Source organism: Stegodyphus dumicola, chromosome 8 (assembly GCF_044657685.1).
Source record: "Stegodyphus dumicola isolate Sdum_Otavi_A_Nest chromosome 8, ASM4465768v1".
Taxonomy (NCBI): Eukaryota; Metazoa; Arthropoda; class Arachnida; order Araneae; family Eresidae; genus Stegodyphus; species Stegodyphus dumicola.
Genome location: NC_140775.1, coordinates 169358587 through 169378144, shown reverse-complemented (window position 1 = coordinate 169378144; position 19558 = coordinate 169358587). Strand labels below are relative to the sequence as shown.

The 19558-nt window shown below is 33.9% G+C and overlaps 1 protein-coding gene across 1 annotated transcript in view; it reads right to left on the bottom strand.

The window, feature by feature from the left end:
• The window catches only part of LOC118194282 (synaptic vesicle glycoprotein 2C-like), a 100113-nt gene that overhangs the window by 47054 nt on the left and 33501 nt on the right, over window positions 1-19558 (bottom strand). The window contains exon 5 of the mRNA XM_085822729.1: window positions 9255-9379. Within this exon, the coding sequence (XP_085678855.1) occupies window positions 9255-9379 (125 nt within the window). The remainder of the gene's footprint in view (window positions 1-9254; window positions 9380-19558) is intronic.

Sequence of the window (19558 nt, the reverse complement as noted above, 5' to 3'; positions counted from 1 at the left end):
ATTTTTCATCTCTCCGGCTTCCAAAATTAACCTAATGTATCTACAAATCATTTAATTGTTTAAAAATAATGCGAATCATAAAAGGGTAAGTTTAAAATTATGTGGGACTAAAAACAAACTTGATATTAATTGTAGACAGTAGTAACTAACTGTTAGCTTTTTATCAGGGAATTAAATTATTAATTTGTGAGGTTCCTTAACCGTAATTAACCAGCTATTTCATGTGTTGGATATATACTACCATATCTCTCCTTCCGTTTTAAAGCAAATACGTTCGCATTCTTTTAAAGAGAGGAGTTTAGACTGTAAGACACAGCGTGATCTGCCTCTCGTGGTCTCATTTCTACTTTGCCTTAGATAAGCGTTCTTGTTTTCGGCCTTGCATTATAAATACCGATAGATGAATTCCACGCCGGTTAAGTTTTGAGACAACTTCGCGTTAAATTAATTGTGCAGTTTTTATTTACTAGTTTATTTCAATTTAAATTTTACATTTGACTTACTATTACACTAAAGTGGTTGGCTGAATTGTAAGCAGAAAGTGTGCCTTCTGTTCTTATTTAGTTCAAAATAAAGAGTCTTTCACACTCTTCTCAATTTCAGTTGCTTATTAGACTTCACGATAATTCGCTTAACGTCTACCAAGAGTTTAGACACTTTGGATAATTCCTGAACACGTTAAACTCTACAAATTAAATAAGCGTTCTTTAACTGGGTTTTAAACATATCGTTGTAACTATAATAAATTTATAACAGTTAACGTTAAAATATTTTCTGACAACAATTCAGCACTGATTTTTAAAACAGAGACATAGTTTCAAAAGCATTGTGAATTTTAAATGGTGCAATTGTGATTGTTACTATGTTCGTAAGAAATATATTCATTTTATAAATTTCCGTAACGTCTGTCAATAATGCACAAGTCTTTTAATTTAAAAACTATAAAATTTCTCCAGTTATTCTGGATTTTGATTTCATTTCACCGTATAAAGTGAATACCGAACTAAAACAAGTCACAAAGTTCTAGATTTTCGATACATGCTACGGTTACCTCATATATACAAGGTAACGTTTACATACTTTACAAAATTCTTATATTGGGAAAATTAATAGCTATTTTTTACGTTTGTCCTAATCTGTCCTATATGCAGGAGCAATCAATCCAGAACAGTATGCAAGTTATATAGAAAACAAAAAACACAGTAATTGCAACGACAATTAATTTGGAGTTGTCTGTCTTACATTGTCCAGTTGTAATCAAGTTTTTCACTCACGGGTTACTGACTAGAGGAGATTAATTAATTTGAGAATGTCAGGGGAATTGTTAGGTTTCTATTTAGTTAGCTAGTTTTTAAGGTTTTTCTCCCTCCATACTGACTGCCTTTGAGGTGTAATTGGGAAACACGTCCGGCTAGCAATCGGAACGTCTAAAGTTTGACTGTCGGAAAGGACATTACACATTTTCGCTTCATATGTTTAAAAATATTCTAAATAGACTGTGGAAGGAGCTTCCGAACATTTCGACAATTCATAACCATTAGGGTTTGATGACTGGATCCAAGCACCCCCCAGTATTAATTTAATTGGTAATTCCTTTCTCCCTCCTAACCGCATGTTTTTATGGTGTAACTGTAAAGCAGGTCCGGGCAGCAACCGAAAGGTCCGGAATTCGAACCTCGGCGAGGACAATGCACATTTTTAATATCTCCTATATAAAATAATTCTAAATACAAAAGATCGTTAGGACTTTACATAAACGAATTCGATAATTAATAATTAAGCATAAATGGCGTATTTCTTCGAGGATTTTCTTCTATCTAATATTCTTGATCCTGGCTATAGTTCTAGCTCGAAATTTCTATGAAAGAAAATTTTTACTTAGCACTGTTATGCGAAATTTATCCCACTCCTCTTGTATCCTTTTTAAAGTACGTTTAGTTTTCTTGGATGCCATTATTTTAAGTAACCGAAAGGGTAAAAGTCCGTAAGAAAGGCTTCTGGATGATTTTATAGGTATTTCATTAAAGATGCATCCCTCGTTTTGATTCTTTCTTTGACTGATAAATACTTCCATTCTTTGAAAATTGCAGAACTTATTTTCAAATAATCGTGTTTATACTTATATGAGAATAAGTTCACATAATTGTGTGAAGATAAGTTCACACAATTATGTGTGAACCAGGGCTTAATTTCTAAAATTAGAAGTGCCGGAGCCCTATGGAAGGCCGTCAGCAAAGAGGAAGTAAATATATTAATAAAATTATTAATAATTTTAAAATTAAATAGTTAATTATTATCAAGTTAATTAATAATTATTTAATCAATATTAATAACTACTATTTATTAATTATTTAATTACATAACATTAATTAATGCTTTAATCAATATTAATAATTACTATTAATTAATTATTATTTATTAGATAAAATTAATTAATAATGATTTATTTAAATGATTAAAATTAAATGTAAAGCGATAAACAAAAATTTAATAAGAGATTTTTAATACAATTTTATTGCAAAAAATAAAATTTTCCTGATCAGATTTCTACTGAAATTGTTGTTCAGTTACGTAAAAAAAGAACATACAAGATAAGAAATATTATTTTGTTGTCAATCTCTTTTTTCTAAATTTATATTAATATATGTAAATGAGAAACGCTCCATATTTGTTACTTGAGAAAAATAATATAGCTTTATCAGAAATCTTAGGTAAATCGAAACAGCTATAAATTTGAAACCTGTTAACTAACTCTCTATGTATTACATATGAAAGCATAATCTTACAACGAAAGAGATTTCATTTTGCAGAAAAGCAGCAGTTTTAATTTAAAAGCTACCTTGACTACAGTATTAATCTTCAGCTAATAAGTAGCAAGCTTTTTTATTTACATGTAATTCAATACAAGGTATCTGAATTATACTATAATACAAGACATCAGATAATTAAATTAAATTATATCTTGGAAATAATTATTGTATAGTGAAATTTATTTTGTACAATTTTTGTTATAGGTTTTCCTAGTCTGCCACCTACACAGAAGGAATCGTGCAAATGGCGCGTGTGTGCACGAACTGATTAGCATTAACTCATGCATACGTAGTAACTAATGAATGCAGAAAAGGGTACTATTCGGTTTCGAGGGCCGTAAAAAAATTTCAGCGAAAATGTACGTGCAAAAGCGCCAAATCTAGCAAACGCGCCCATTTAACAGCGCGCCAAAACTAGCGTTGCGTAAGTTTATATAGTTCTATATTTCTTAAGACGCCATTGAAACACTAGTTTAATTTTTAAATCCTTTTTTGATATCCTATGGATTTAACAATTTGGGAATTGCCCTTGACGAAAACTCGGTAATAGAATTTTGGGCAAAGTGCAGAATCACCCACTGCTTGACACGTTTTTAAGAATTGCACATAATCTGTATCCATGTGCACATCGACCTATTTTCACTTAAAACAAATCCTAGAATTGCACAAAAATGGCACTGCGCACACCTTTACCTATGTACACATCGACCTATTTTCACTTAAAAAGTAAAAGAAAATTGACAAAAATCCAATTGTTTTTACCCTCGTAAAAAGCGGCAAACAAATAAGTGAGAGATTCTGCACTTTACGGAGAATACTTTCAAAGAAAAAGCATCATTCATTATAGAAAATTACGTTTGAACAACCAACGAGATGAAATTATCCTTTAGCGATAAGTCGGTAGCGGAATAGCGATGCAAGCATCCATTCAGTTATGTTTAGCAATCTTTATGTAAATTATAATAATGATCTGAAATAGTTATTTACTATTATGCTTCCATTCAGTCATGTTTAGCCTTTTTCATATAAATTATAATAATAAAAATGTATTATATGAAATTAACCTTTCATCTAAATTAAAACATCAATCTTAAATAGTTATTTAGTATTATACTTCCTTTCTTGGCGCAATTATTAGGGTTGCCGCAATTATGTTTGGCAGCATTGGCATCAACAATAGTTTGGCGATTTTTCACGACCCTCGAAACCGAATAGTACCCAGAAAAGTTCAGTGATAATGATGACAGCACAACAGATATTATAGCAGAAGACATGAATAGTGGTTAATTAAATTCGAGCAATTGTAGTCATTAGGAGCTTTTGAAGTTATATACACGGAAAATGACCAATGTCCTCGCCGGTACTTGGGCTTGCCAAATACTCGCCGAGTGTGCTACCGTTACACCACGAAGGCATGCAGAGAGGAAGGAGAAAGTACTTTATACAATAACCCATTAACAGCGTAGTACGCAGCTGTGTTCTCTCCGATTCTGATTAGCGTTTATTTCTATTAATGTAGTCTTCGGGTTTACATTCAACTTAAAATTACTTATGGGACTCCATATAATGATGATGATGATTCCAGCGATTACATTGCGTCTGTAAGATCGCTAATCTTTGAACCGGTTACGACTTCATAACAAGATGAATTCTTAAATCCATTTTTGCTACTGGTAAAAAACTTATTTTCTAAAACTCTTTGAATGCTGAAATAGTTTAAGACGCAAGGAAGACCCTTTCGGATTTAGAGAAAAAGGAACATTTAATTAAGAGAAAACCTAAGATTGCAAGACATGAAAATCAGTTCAATCATTCATGCAAAATGCTTCTCGCAGGGAATGCCCGATGGACAAGTTAAAGCCTTAAAATACAAGGTAGGTGAACTAGGTTACGATGCCTATTCTCTAAATCGCAATATGGCGTTTTTGAGACATGAAAATCTGAAGCTGAAAAGAAAGAACTGCAAGATCAATTTTCAGGAAATAAAAAGACCCCAAATATAAGAGAAACAAATCCATAAAAGGTGATGAATAGAAAACTACACACAAGCCTTCAAAAATTTCTGAAAATATAGAACCCATGGGTACTTCACAAAGCAACCACTTCAGTAGCTTTGAGAACTTAAAATATCCAGAAACCGGGGCCAAACCTAAAGAAAATATCCCTTACATTGTATTCGCGCAAGATGTACTCGACTGGTTAAACATTGATGAACTGTTTAGATAAATTTTTGAAGACGAACACAGGGCTCAGATGAAGACATCTTCCTTTATGCGAAGACATTTACAGATTTCAGGATATAATACGAACAAATCTCTTTCCATACGATTTTCCATGTATGCATTTCAGCATCTTTTTCAGACACACCGTTAGGATAGTAAAAAAAATATTGGAGCGGTCCTGAAAAAGCTCCTTTTTCCAGTAAGCGGGAAAGCAATTTTTAATGATTTAGAACGATGGAAATTCTCAATTGTAAAGTCCAAAAATTAAGAAACTCTATTTATTTTCTCTAATTGAGAAGAAACAATGCACGGAAATCCATATTTAACCTGAATAATACGTTCACCGTTAACGTGAGTATTGAAAACTATTTCCGCAAGAAAAGACCGACACAGTGTTTACCCACTCCAGTGGGTATACTCAGTATCCAATACTCAGTATGCCTACTCAGTATTAGTATCCAATACTCAGTATGCCTGTAATAATAATCTAGAATGTTGCTGCAAACAATGTAAACCATCAAAATGGGCTTTGCCATTTAAAAAAAAAAAAAAACATAGAGAAAATCGCTTTTTAATTTCTTTTGGTGTTGAACACGTTAGCAGCAACAGAGGATATAGATTCTACAAAGCAAATTTTGAAAAAGACTCAAATACAGCCCTTTATCTCAAAAAAGAAGATTCTCTAGCCCTACATACAAACGAAGAACATTTTGATAAAATTCAAAAGAAAACTTCATACAGCGATGAAATTAAAGGAAAAATTGCCTCACCTCCTAAAATTTAAATGAAGCTGACGAAGAGATACAAGATAAGGAGATCGAGACATTTCTTGAAAACATCATCTACTCCATAATAAAAAATTAAGAAAGGCCAAACTACTACAGACAGAATTTAAAAGCTAGATTCAGAGCAGCACAAATGCTAAGTCAGTTTATTAAAAGTGAAGCTACTATTCAAGACTTTATTATTTTTCACTTCTGAAGAGAAGAACCATAGCGCAGATCTATGTCCCAGAGATGAACAGAGCTGATCCTGAGATAACGGGTTTGGGCCTGATCTTTTCCATCATTTGATTTTCTGCTCCGGCAAAATTTTTCATTTTTTAGTCTTTGACGATGATGAGAAAGCACCTTACCTTCTTTTATTCCAGCGAATTAACAAAGGCAAAAAAAAATTTTTGATCAGGTTATTACAATTTATTTCTGTTGCTGTTGTTACTTATGCTCACTTGTCTGACAGTAGCATCAGCCCAAGCTCAATAAATTCCTCGAGACAAGGAGAGAAAGATACGCCTGTCGTTGGCAATAGCCTTGAGCGCCTTACAGGTGACAGTAGGATTTCGCTTACTTGCGTCCTCAATTTTGATGAAGAGCACCCCGGGGGAGGGACATCGATGCCTACTCCGGGATTCGAAGCCAGGCCCTTCGGCATAGCAATCAGCTACGCTAACCACCATATCGGTTGAGTGAGGGTTAAATACGGCATTGTAAATGTTAAAAATGTAGGAATTAAGTATGAAAAGTTGAAAAATTTTGCAAGAAATGTAATTAGTATAATTAATAAAAATAAAGAAATAATAGGAATAGAGGGATGAATAATTGGATGGACACTTTATATTGTGTGTTTCATTTTATGCATGCTTTATGTGGCGCCTTGTTTTATGTTCTAACATTGTGTATTACAATATTATTTAGTTAGCTTTTGTGTGTATGTGAGCTTAAGAAGGAAAAGGGTTAAAAGCTTGTAACCATTTATATTTGTTTTTATTATTTTGTTATGTTTCATTATTCTAATCCTTATGTTACTCGGATCCAGGGCCTGGTTTCTCGGAATTTGATTGAATAACAGAGGTTTATGAATTCTGGCATTTGTATTAACTGTATAATAACTTTAAATAATCAATTGAGCACGGCCGGCTCACTGGCTCCCTCGCTTCTGTGTTGGACGGGTCTGTCCCCTTGTAGTCATAAGGCCGATTTCATCGGCCAGGGGGGGCTGGGGGCTGCGCCCGTGGTTTTTTTGACCGGTTGGGCGGCACAATTTATTTCTAGATGCCAATAAGGATCATAATCCGAATATTTTGATCATGATTAACCAGTTAAATAAATATATTCTACTATTGTTAGAATGTCATAATAACGGAAAATAACATCAAACAAGCCAAAACATGGTGAAAATGAGGAACAGTGGAAATTGTTTTACGTGAGTCATATTCTACAACGCAATGAACACTTTGGATAGCCTCTGAGTTACCTGTTCCATTAAATTTTCGTACGTGATATCAGCACTTACGTATCAACAGCACGTCAGGTTCGTGCGGTCTCAACAGCACTGGCTGCCGTATCAAGATAGCAATTGTTAGCTTCTAAAAGAATAAACAAACAGACGCTATGGTTAAAGTTAAGCCAAACATGCTTGTAAGTAATTACCGCGTCTCCGCTATGCACACTCTTATAGTAAACACATCCACTGTCAGATGAAAAATGTGTAGCTCGATTCCCGGCGAGGGTGCCGTTAGGTTTTTACATTGAAAAATGTGTAGCTCGAATCCCGGTGAGGGTGCCGTTAGGTTTTTACGTTGAAAAATGTGTAGCTCGATTCCCGGTGAGGGTGCCGTTAGGTTTTTACATTGAAAAATGTGTAGCTCGATTCCCGGCGAGGGTGCCGTTAGGTTTTTACATTGAAAAATGTGTAGCTCGATTCCCGGCGAGGGTGCCGTTAGGTTTTCACATTGAAAAATGTGTAGCTCGATTCCCGGTGAGGGTGCCGTTAGGTTTTTACATTGAAAAATGTGTAGCTCGATTCCCGGCGAGGGTGCCGTTAGGTTTTCACATTGAAAAATGTGTAGCTAGATTCCCGGTGAGGGTGCCGTTAGGTTTTCACATTTTCTCTTCTCTGATCACTTCCAAACATAATGAAATGAAACATACAGCAACCGGAATGCTTTTTATCCTATCATTGCATTGACACAATTATGAAAAAAATGAACTACTTTGTCAATTTTCCTTTATACTGTGGTAGTAAAAACAGATAATGATAAAAGATAGAAAAATGTTTACTTACTCGTTACACTGCATAGTGCCCCCAAAACAAATTCACACCTACATTTTAGTTCTTACTTGTAGCTACTTTGTAATAATCATTACGGCCGATATAAAGCTGCCGACCAAGCACAATATTATTACAATGTTTAGATAGTTCGTGAAGTTATGTGAAACAGATTTGTAATATGGAAGAATTAGAACACAAGCGTCAATCCTCATACAACATCGCGAATACCCCTTGCATCAGCATTTGATGAATTATATCCCAATGAAGAGAATATCTTACTTAAAATGACAGTTATTGTTTACACAAAAATATTCTTAGTCGAAAAAAGAAATGATTGTCAGGACTCGCAGCATGACGGAAAAAAATGGCGCTTCTCCGTAGTCGCTCAATAACTTTAGAATTTCGTAAGAATAATACCTTACTGCTGACCCCAAAAGAATAAAAGCACTTGTTCACAATCTTCACGCCGTAAAAAAACGCGTAAAATTGACGACCATATTAACATCAACGTACATGCAAGCGCAGAGTGGAGAAAAGTGGTATGAGTGTACTAAATAAACATTTCCTAAACATATGATAAGCTAATTTGGAATGAATAAGATGCCCGAATACTTTTTATTCCAACATTCTGTATAGACACTGCATAATGCTTACTATAATAACACTAAATATATAATGAAAAATATTAAAAAGGAAACAAAGTAGTATTACTAAAGAATTAAAACTCTGCCTTTTTATAGGATACTTTATCAGTTGCGAAAGTTCTGTATGTAAATGAGGCGTCTTAGGATCCTTTTAATTTGTATATGAATCTTCTTCTGTAAATATTTACTTCTTATTTTAAAATACGAAATGTTATCAAGCAAGCACAATATATGTCATTATAGTTTTAATCATCCAAACTATTTTAAGAAATTGTAGAGACATTAGGTATTTTTTGGAAGCAGGCAAGATGAAAAATGAGCAATCGCCTTCACCGGGAATCGAACCACGGATTTCTGGATACCGGCCTAGCGTGCAGAACCACTACACCACGAAGGCACGCTAGGAAGGCGGGAGAAATACCTTATAAAATAAACATGGACTCTGCACATGAAGGAAAAAGTTTAGTCACTATTCCATCTTTTATATTTCATAATGAGGTCAAGAAATGAATGATCTTTCTCCTTACTTCCAGCAGATATCTCGGGCTTTCTGGTAGGAAGAACAGGCCGAAGACGGTCAAAAGGGCAGGTGTGGCACAGACGACTAAGAAAACACGCCAACTACTAAGACGTGCTCCGATGCCTTCACCTTCTGAAAGATAAAAAGAAACACAATTAAAAAACAAACATACAAACATATCTCCTACATTATACTTTTCCTACTAAGAATAATTTGAACTTATTAGGAGACCTCACACACGTTTATTACTATTATACAACTTTAAAATTATCTTCTATTTTTTTAAAAATTTAAATTTTTTTCTCTTCTGCAGACTGAAAACACCGAATTTGTAAAAGAACTTATAAAGAATTTGCTGTGAACGCGTAGAAGTTCAGTTATTATAAACTAGTAGAATTATAATTATTCTCATATCTCGAAACCGCGACTTAGGATAGATATTAGGTTTATATAAGGCTTTATTCTAATATAGGAATTTTGACACAAAATCGGACTTTTTTTGAAATAACATCCCAATTTATTCTATATTTCGATTCTACGGCTTACATTATGCCTTATTATTAAATTTTGTAAAGTCTGGTGTGAAATTTAAGGACAAAATCCAAAAATTTATCTTGGCGTATTTTTTTCTGTTTGCACCAAAAATAATTCACTTGTCATACTTCTGAATTTATGGCAACCTATTCTCCTTTCCCTTTTTACATTGTGCATGAGAGGAAAAAAGTCACTTCGTTCCTACTTTCAACTAATTTTAACAAAGTGCGTAAACCACATTTGATATTGTTATCGTTTTCAACTAATATGCCAAATTTCAAAACCCGCCAATATATAAATTCACTATATCTTAAGAAATTTTGAATAAATAACTCTGAAGTTTTTGCAGGTGTGCTTAGAAAGACATCTACTTTAAGAAGATGGTTAAAATTTTATAGGTTATAATACAAAACTTGAAAAAACGAAAAATTTACAAAAATAATTTAAATATACTAATTTAAAAAATGAATCACAAAAAATAGATAAATTTTATTTGGAAGAAACCTAGATTTCATCAAGAAGGAATCAAGTAAGTGTAATAAAAACAGAGATATTAATAACTACATACCAAATTGGATTAACATAGAGGAGCTAAAATTTTGACACTTAATGTTTTAAAAACTACTCGTGCGATCTTTGCAAAACTTGGCAGTTTGGCACAATTTGAATCGTAGAATCGAAATATGGGGAAAATTGGCAAGTCATTTCAGAAAAAAGTCCGATTTTGTGTCAAAATACCTACATTAGAACAATGCTATATATAAATCTAATACATATCATAAGTTGAGCTTTCGAGACACGAAAAACGCAATTTGAATTTCCTCAATCGCCCCAGTAGAACAGGAGATATAGAACTGTCCCATTTTGTTTTGCACAGTGTACTTTCTGGAGTCTACTTAAGAAGACGGAATACACTCCTTTTTATTAAATATAACAATTTACTTCTCCATTTTCGTGATTCAAATTATTATGAGAATAATAATATTTCTTTATGTTACGAAAACTTTTTACTAGAACTCGAAAACATTATATCTAGAGGCAATATATTCAGAGAACCTTATCTATACAGAAATATAGATATATTTTCGTTTTCAGAGAAATAAAATATCCCTTCCTCTCGAGAATTCACAGAAAGGAAGTATTACGCTTTTTTTTAAGAATATCCCATTTCACTTTCTTGTTAGTTCACGTAACATGTTAGAGAGAGAATCCTGATTATGCTGCATTACTGCTTAAACAGCAAGCTATGAGGCTCCTCACGCATTTTTTAGGAGACTTTATTTTGCTTTAAAAAATAGACTTCTTGGAAAAGAATTTTTTAATAGCAACTACATTTTTGAAAGTGTAAATTATCGTTTGCTATTTGACAATTTTGTTCTCATGTAAAATGGCGCTTTTAAAGAAGCAATGGACGGAAGACTATGTTCCGAAAAGATATATTAGTATTTAGCATTTCCCCGTATTAAAGCAACGATAGGTAATATTGTCAGTTAGAAAGGGAAAAAACACCAAATTTCGACTTCAAGGAGAAAAATCATTCAAAATACATATCCAAGGGAAAAAAGAAATATTTCGAATGTTACAAAGGTTAGAACTTTAATGTTATAAGAAACTCTTCGAAGTCAAAGGACAGCTGCATTAAAATACTCAGTGTCAACAGTAAAAAACGTGCTAAATATTAATTTGAATCTTAAAAAGGCGAAGAAAAGTAACGTGAATTGTCTTTCTTTACGACATATCGCCGAAAGCAGAACGTGCTGCAGAATACTATATGCGAAACAGTTATTCGGACAAAAATTGAAAAGTGTTCTCACAGTACGGAAATCTTAGGTATATTTAAATGATCGCAATAAAAATAAATCCAATTATTATTATCAAAGGTAAGAAAATTTTAGGTTTAAAGAATTAAAGAATCTAAAGAATCTAAAGAACGTTTTTCAGAAAAATATATGATTGTTGCTGGTTTTTGATATAACAACAAATAAAAATTAAAGAGTGTACGGAAAACTCTAAGGTTAATTCCACATATTTTATACCAAATTTTCAAATATGAATATACCTTCTCTTTACCCACAGTGCTATCAATCAGTGGAAATGCATCAAGACAATGCTAAAATAACTAAGAATCAGTGAAACAGGAATGTATTCGGAAGTCTATAAGTTTGAAGATTAAACAGAACATTCTCCTCTAGTAGCAGTAGTGACAAAGATAAAAAAAATACATACTTGCGTAAAAATAAAGGAGAAAGATTTGAGAATTTTCTAGATAAATGATAGAAAGCAAAGCATCTAACGCTATCTAGTATTAAGCGAAAAGTAAAAAAAAAGCAATTAAAAAACAAATGATTGAATAGCCAATGTTAAAGTAAGATTAACATTGTTGCCATTAACTAGATGCAACGGTTCGTAGCCTGCCCTCTGGAATTGGCCGGGTCCTCGAGGTGTCGGGCGATCAGATATCTCTGCCCTTGGCGCCAACCGGATTATAAACGCGGCCTTTGGCCCCGTCTTCCGGTCTAGAGCAATGTCTGACAACCTTAGAGGTTGCATTTGCTGCCCGGATCACGACGACCCGCTCTGCTGTCGGTTATCCCTCCCGCTATGCTTACGGCGACATGGTGGGGTTCTTGGCTTGGTGCGTGGTTCCCGACTTAAGGAGCCCCTTTGCTTTTGCGGCCATGTTCTCCTTGGTACTCTGCCTCTCCTCTGGTCGAGGTCGTTTACACTCGTATTAAAAGGTTTCATTTGGTGGCTCGTTTCACTAGAAACGCTTTAGCCAACAGGTTTCTATGGTGGCTCGTGCTGCACTCGTGTAGCTGATCCACCTACGGAGTTAGGCCTCCGTCTGACCGATTGAGGTCTCCGTCCTCCTCTGACTGGGGGAATCTCGCAGTTACTCTAGTTAATAGGCAGATGGTACTAAGGTTTCAATTGGTGGCTCGTCACTTTAGTGACGCTATAGCCGACCTTGAGAACACCTAAGCGTTCAGTTCCAATGGTGACAGAGATATTTATGGTCTTGGACATATAATAAATAAAAACGCGCTAGAACTTCCCGATTGGGAGGGTTACTACATGTAGATTCCGAGGGGATTACCGCTAAGAGTGAGTGAGTGACGGAGGACGTGGGCACCATCCCTCTACCGTTACGGTTAATTGGTATGAGCACCACGCCCGCCCTTATCTAGAATGACATAATTAGGTACTTAGGTTATCGCTACCCATTCAGACTTGCATGGTACATATTGCCATACTCTGACTTGCACGCCTATTACACATGCCGTACCATATTCGGACTTGCTTATTCATACTTGCATGGTGCATTTACATTCATATTGCATGGTACATATTTCACACATTTCATATTACACATTACATTTACTGGGAAATTGAATATGACTTATGTTTAAGGTTCTTTGCATCCGTAAGGTTCAATATTTACGTTAATTATACATGATTAGATACTTAGGTTAACTCTATGCATTCATTATTATTTACAGACTTTCATGGTACATATTACACACAGAGAGATTGATTAATACTTATGTTAAAGGTACTTTACATCTTAGGTATTTAAGTTAACACATAGTTTAACACTACGCATTCATTATTGTTTACAGGTTTGCATAGTGCATATTATATACATTACATAGTACAGCTTATATTTACTGAGAAGACTTGCATTGTACATAGTTCACGCATTACATAATACAAATTACATTTCTAAGAATTTAATTATTTAATTTAATTATTAATAATATTATTTAATACTTGCATGGTACATATCATACATATCATACACATTTCATAGTGCAGTTTACATTTACTGACAGATTGATTAATACTTTTGTTTAGGGTACTTAATATTTATGTTTAAGGTACTTTACACCTGTTTGATTCAATTCTTACTATAGGTATGTATAGTTGGGTTCTTAGGTTAGCACATAGGTTGGCTTTACGCATTAATTATTATTTACAGTTTGCATAGTACATATTACACACATTGGTACATATTACACACATTAAATAGTGCATGCTAATTAATTAGAATGGTACATATTATACACATTAAATAGTACTGTGAATATTGACATGGTACATATTACACACAATTACTGAGACATGGGGTATATTTGCATGGTACATATTACACACATTTACAATTTACAGTAAAAAAAAAAAAAATACAATTGCTGAGAAAATTAGCATGTTACATATTACAATAATATTAACATGGTACATGTTGCACACATTAAATAGTACAGATTACAATTACTGAGAAACTTAATAGTACTTAATTTCGTTATGTTCAGACTTGCAGAATTGCATTTAACTATTACCATATTCTGACTTGCATGACTATTATATGTTCTATACCCTATTCAAACTTGCTTGATGCATGTACATTCATATTGCATGGTACATATTCTCACACGTTACATACTATATATTGCATTTACTCAGAAATTGTTTTTACTTATGTTTAAGGTACGTTGCATCCGCAAGGTTCAATATTTTAATATTAATTAAACATAATTATGCATTCATTATTGTTTACAGACTTGCATGGTACATAGTACACACATTACATAATATTGATTACATTTACTAAGAAATTAATTAATAGTTTATGATATTAATTAATACTTGCATGGTGCATATTACTTGCTTTTTACATTTATTGAGTGATTGATGAATACTTGTCTTTAAAGTACTTAATACGTTCAGACTTGCAAATCCAGGCTTGTATGATACATAAATATTCATATTGCATGGTATATATTTTACACATTACATACTATATATTGCGTTTACCTGGAAATTGAATATAACTTATGTTTAAGGTACGTTGCATCCGTTGAGTTCATATTTACGTAATCATACTTAATTAGGTACTTAGGTTAACATTATGCATTCATTATTATTTACAGACTTGCATGATAGATAGTACATACATTACATAGGACTGATTATATTTACTAAGAAGTTCATTAATAGTTAATAATATTAATTGATACTTGCATGGTACATATAACACACATTTCATAGTACATTAAACATTTAGTGAGAGATTGCATAGTGCTTAAGTTTAAATGCTGAGAGTGTTAGCATGGTACATATTACACACAATTACTGAGACATGGTACATATTACACATAATTACTGAGACATGGTACATATTACACACATTTACAGATTACAATTACTTAGAATATTAGCATGGTACATATTACACGCATTTACAGTTTACAATTACTTAGTATATTAGCATGGTACATAATATAATAATATTAGCATGGTACATAATATAATAATATTAGCATGGTACATATTACACACATTAAATAGTACAGTTTACAATTACTGAAGGATACATTAAGCAGTTTCTTAAAATTCTGTGCCATGTTTTACATAGTGCATATTACAAACCTGCATTTCACATACTACACACATTATTATATAATGCAGGTTATATTAATTTGCATGTAATATACATGCAAAAAAGGTCACTATGTTGAAATATTGTAACATTACTAATTGCACAAGGAAAGGTAATCTGCAGATTGGGTTGCAGTCTGTATATAAATAGTCTGATGTGAAAAATAGGCATAGTACATGCATAAATTTGTGATTCCTATGTGGTAGTCACTATGCTGCTTGACACCATAAGTTACATTAAGCCGTTTGACACAATTCTGTGCCAAGTGTCATTAGCTTTGACATGACGGCAGTGATTTGGCGTATTGTTGGCTTATGCTTAACGAGGAACCTGCAGAAGGCCTGCCTATCCGTTATAGGAATGGCAATATGGTGGTCCTCTGTAAGGGGACATGCAGTGATGTAATGGTCTGCTGTGCCCTCTTCGCCACAGATGCATTCGTCAGTGCTGGTGATAGCGTGTCGATGATAGTACTGTGGGAAGGGGCCATGACCGGATATGTAACGTACCAAGAGGGGACTGGCGATAAGTCTTTGTAAATCTACTTTTGGCTTGAAGTAAAAGGTTCTTCTGCCGGTTAAGCTGTTCGTCCACTCCTGCTGCCATTTATTGCAAACAATTTGCCGTAAGGTCTTTTTTAGATATGAGGTAGGCCATGGGATCTGTACTGTAGTAATGTTGTTCCCAGTGGCGGCGTCTTTTGCCAGGCCGTCTGCAAGTTCATTGCCATAAATACCTGTGTGCGCTTTAATCCATTTTATGACGTAATGATTGTGAACATTTTCACGTAGACTTTTTTGAATGCCTGCTATTTGCGGGGAGGTATGTTCTGAATTGGCAATTGCTTGCATAGAAGACAGGCTATCTGTATGTATTAAGGCTTTGGAGATTTTATTATTCGTTAGATAGCGTATGGCCTCGTGAATGGCGAGTGCTTCACTCTGGAAAACGCTGTTTTCAGTGCTGAGCTGCATCTGCCATTGATGAAGGGGATTACCGCTAAGAATACTCCCCAGGGACCCTCGTCTGGCCTGCTCCTTTCTAAAAAGTACGGTGTCGACTGAATCAGTGGTGACAGCTATAGATTCGGCCACGGATCTCTCGAACTCCTGGCCTTGCTGCTGTGCGCTCGCGACGGTAGTAGTATATACCTTCTAGACTGCACCATAAATCCCTAATATACAAGTTATTTTGTACAATGGGGGTGTAGTTCTAGTCTTATTTGTCTATAATCGTAATAGGTATTGTAATTGAATAATTGTTATTTATTTCATTTGTAACTGTATTCGGCCCTTTTGAGAAACAGGAAGTACTAGAAATATCTCAGCAGTCGAATTAAAACTATAGAAGGCCTGAGAGAGGATCTATTCTATGTTGTTAGTTCAGAGCGACTTCAGAGTATTGAAAGCTTTGCCTTTCAGATGAGGTTTGCTTGCATTGCGTTTAACATTCTTAGCAGTTTGAAGTGTGAACACCTGTACGAGTATTTCTGGGAAAAATTCCAGAACTCTGAAGTGTTTCTTTTGATAAAAAAAAAAAAAAAATTATCGACCTATCATCCGACCTCAATCTATAACGAACACGTACGCACGCAACAATATTTAAAGAAATGAAATCATGAAGAATCTATATGAATGTATGTATTGCTGCTTGCATACGGGTTTCTAATAGTTCTCCGCTATGCGAATGCACACAGGTTCGATGGCAGGTTAATAAAATTTATTTTTATCAGATAAAATCACTTCAGAGTTCTGAAATTTTCCACAGAAATACTCGTACAGGTATTTACAGTATCATAGAGTACAATTAAAAGTTACGTTTCAAACTATTAACAACGTTAAACACAATGCATTGTAAAGCTCACCGAGAGAGAAAGGTATATACAGAAAGCGGAGATATCTCAGTTCACGCTAAACTAACAATTCACAATAACTAAACAAGAACAGATGCTCTATACTGCCTTATATAGTTTTCATCCGGTTGTCGAGATATTTTTAATGCTTTCTGCTTCTCGAAAGTATTGGAAAGAAATATATGAGGGTCGAATTACGGTTGCACCTAATGTAGTGATCAATTACATTTATTCAATTACAATACCTATTATAATGATACAGGGACCGGATAGAAATGTCGCCAAGTTTGAAGACTTGGCGATTTTTTGCGACAAAAATTAGTAGCCGGAATTGGCGCCAGCTTGGCGATATTTTACCAAATTACAGAGAGCCCATTTACTCAATGCTAAATGGGCTTAGCTTCTCTATTAAGAGTTTTCGCGTTACATTTCGTAGGAAAATACAGCATTCACAAATAATTGCATTACTATCATCTACTTATGTACAAAATTCGAAACAATATAAAGCTGCTTATGATGCTAACGATGAAGAAATCGGCCAAAATGGATGGTAATTTTCCGAAAAAAGAAATAACCGATAACCAACCAAGTACCAGTTCTTACTAAAACTTCTAGAAGGCGCCGCGTTGTTATCCCTTTAGAACAGGATAGAACGTTCCAGAACAGTGTGAAAACTTTAGAGCAGAATTTAAATGCGTTCCCTATCAGCTTTTTGCGAATACTTCGAAAATGAAATTTCGAAAAAGTACTTCCATTCGCCTAAATAAGCTCTGCGTAAACACCAGGCAATGTCGGGTACTTCAGCCAATACTTCAATATATAGAAGAAGGTTTAAATTATTTTTACATATGCTTTAAAGTCTTACCTTTGTTGAGTGATGCGTTGTAGCTTTAAAATATTTATGCTACTAGCGTAATTTTTAATTGAGCCGTTTAGTAACAAACATGTTTGAAAAACGAATATTAACTGAAGAAAAAACTAACGTTGTAATTATTTTCAAAGTTTGTGTATAAAATGACTCAAAATTTCATTAATGTAACAATAACCGCCGTTTAACCATTTGGCGGAATATCGACGAAATGGCAAATTGAGAAGACACAGTTTGAAGGATAAAGATAAGAGTTTATGTCTCATGTTTGCTAAAGGTTTCTGTTTTGAAGCAGACATTATTTCCTTACTAAACTGAAGCTACCATTCATAAATTAGTTAAATAAATATAGGGCCAAATCATCAGTGTAAACAATAATTAAGTACTGACATCAATGTCTTGAATGGAAGCATCACAGTAAAAGATGCATAATAGCTAGACATACAAATAACGTTATTTAGGAAATTAAAGGCTTACGACAACACAATAAGGAAGATTATTTACCTCGTTTGTTTACCTTATCAATTTATTTGTTTACTTTGTTTTCGGATTACAAAAGGATATCCTTTTAATTTCTCAAACAATTGAATTACGAATAATCTATATAGTTGAATGCAGTGGAAGTTTAGTATAAAAATTGAACGCAGTTGTTACAATTAAGATACATTTTCTTCGAAATGAGTTTTGAATCTGGTTAGGAATAAAAGAATCAAGATAAGCAAATGGGAAAAGACGAGTTTAATTTTTTTTGGCAACAATTCGGACAAGAGCGAAAACAATGCCGTACAATAAGTGAATTGAATCCGCTGCATCTATTGTGAAACAGTATTGATTTCTGTTAGTATTTTGAACTTTGTCCAAATTATCTCTCCAGTTTAGGCAAATACAAAGATATTCCCAAATTATCTCTCCAGTTTAGGCAAATACGAAGATATTAGATTTTAAAATAGCTGAAAATACCCTATGCGGATGTTTACTAAAAAATTAGAACATTGAAAGCCATGAAAAAGAATATATTAGTCAGGATTTCTTCCTAAGAAACGAGATAACAATTCTTATTTCTCTTTTTAGAAAAGTATGAAACTTTTATTTGATTAACTATAAAAACTAATTTTTAATTCAATAAATTTAAAAATCTACTGATCCGACTAGCACAGTTTTGCATATAATTAAATGTAAACGAAGTATTTCAGACAAAATCCAAATAAATTGTAATTCGAATGGGTCGTGGTGGTTTGTTGTAGGATTCAACCTGAGAAAAATTAACTTAAAAACAGCCTCATACTTTTCATAAACTAATCACGACCATAGTGAGTTTGATGTATTAGCGTAATGCACACTCGCCTCATATTATGTCTAAATTAAGATTTCGCAGTTTTTGCTCTTATTTTGTTTTATTAATCGGGCTCGTGATACTTAGCCCACAGCTGTTACCGACCGGCACAGTATTTAGTAGATACGAACATTTAGCTGACACGCACATAGCCGAAACGAACATTAAGCCGAAGACATTATCCGCTAGCATATTTCACAAGTGCACATCAGCGTAGCCACTGAGGGAGGGGTTTCGAAAAATGGACCAATGAGCTGCTATTGCTCTTGTGACGCTAAATCTTC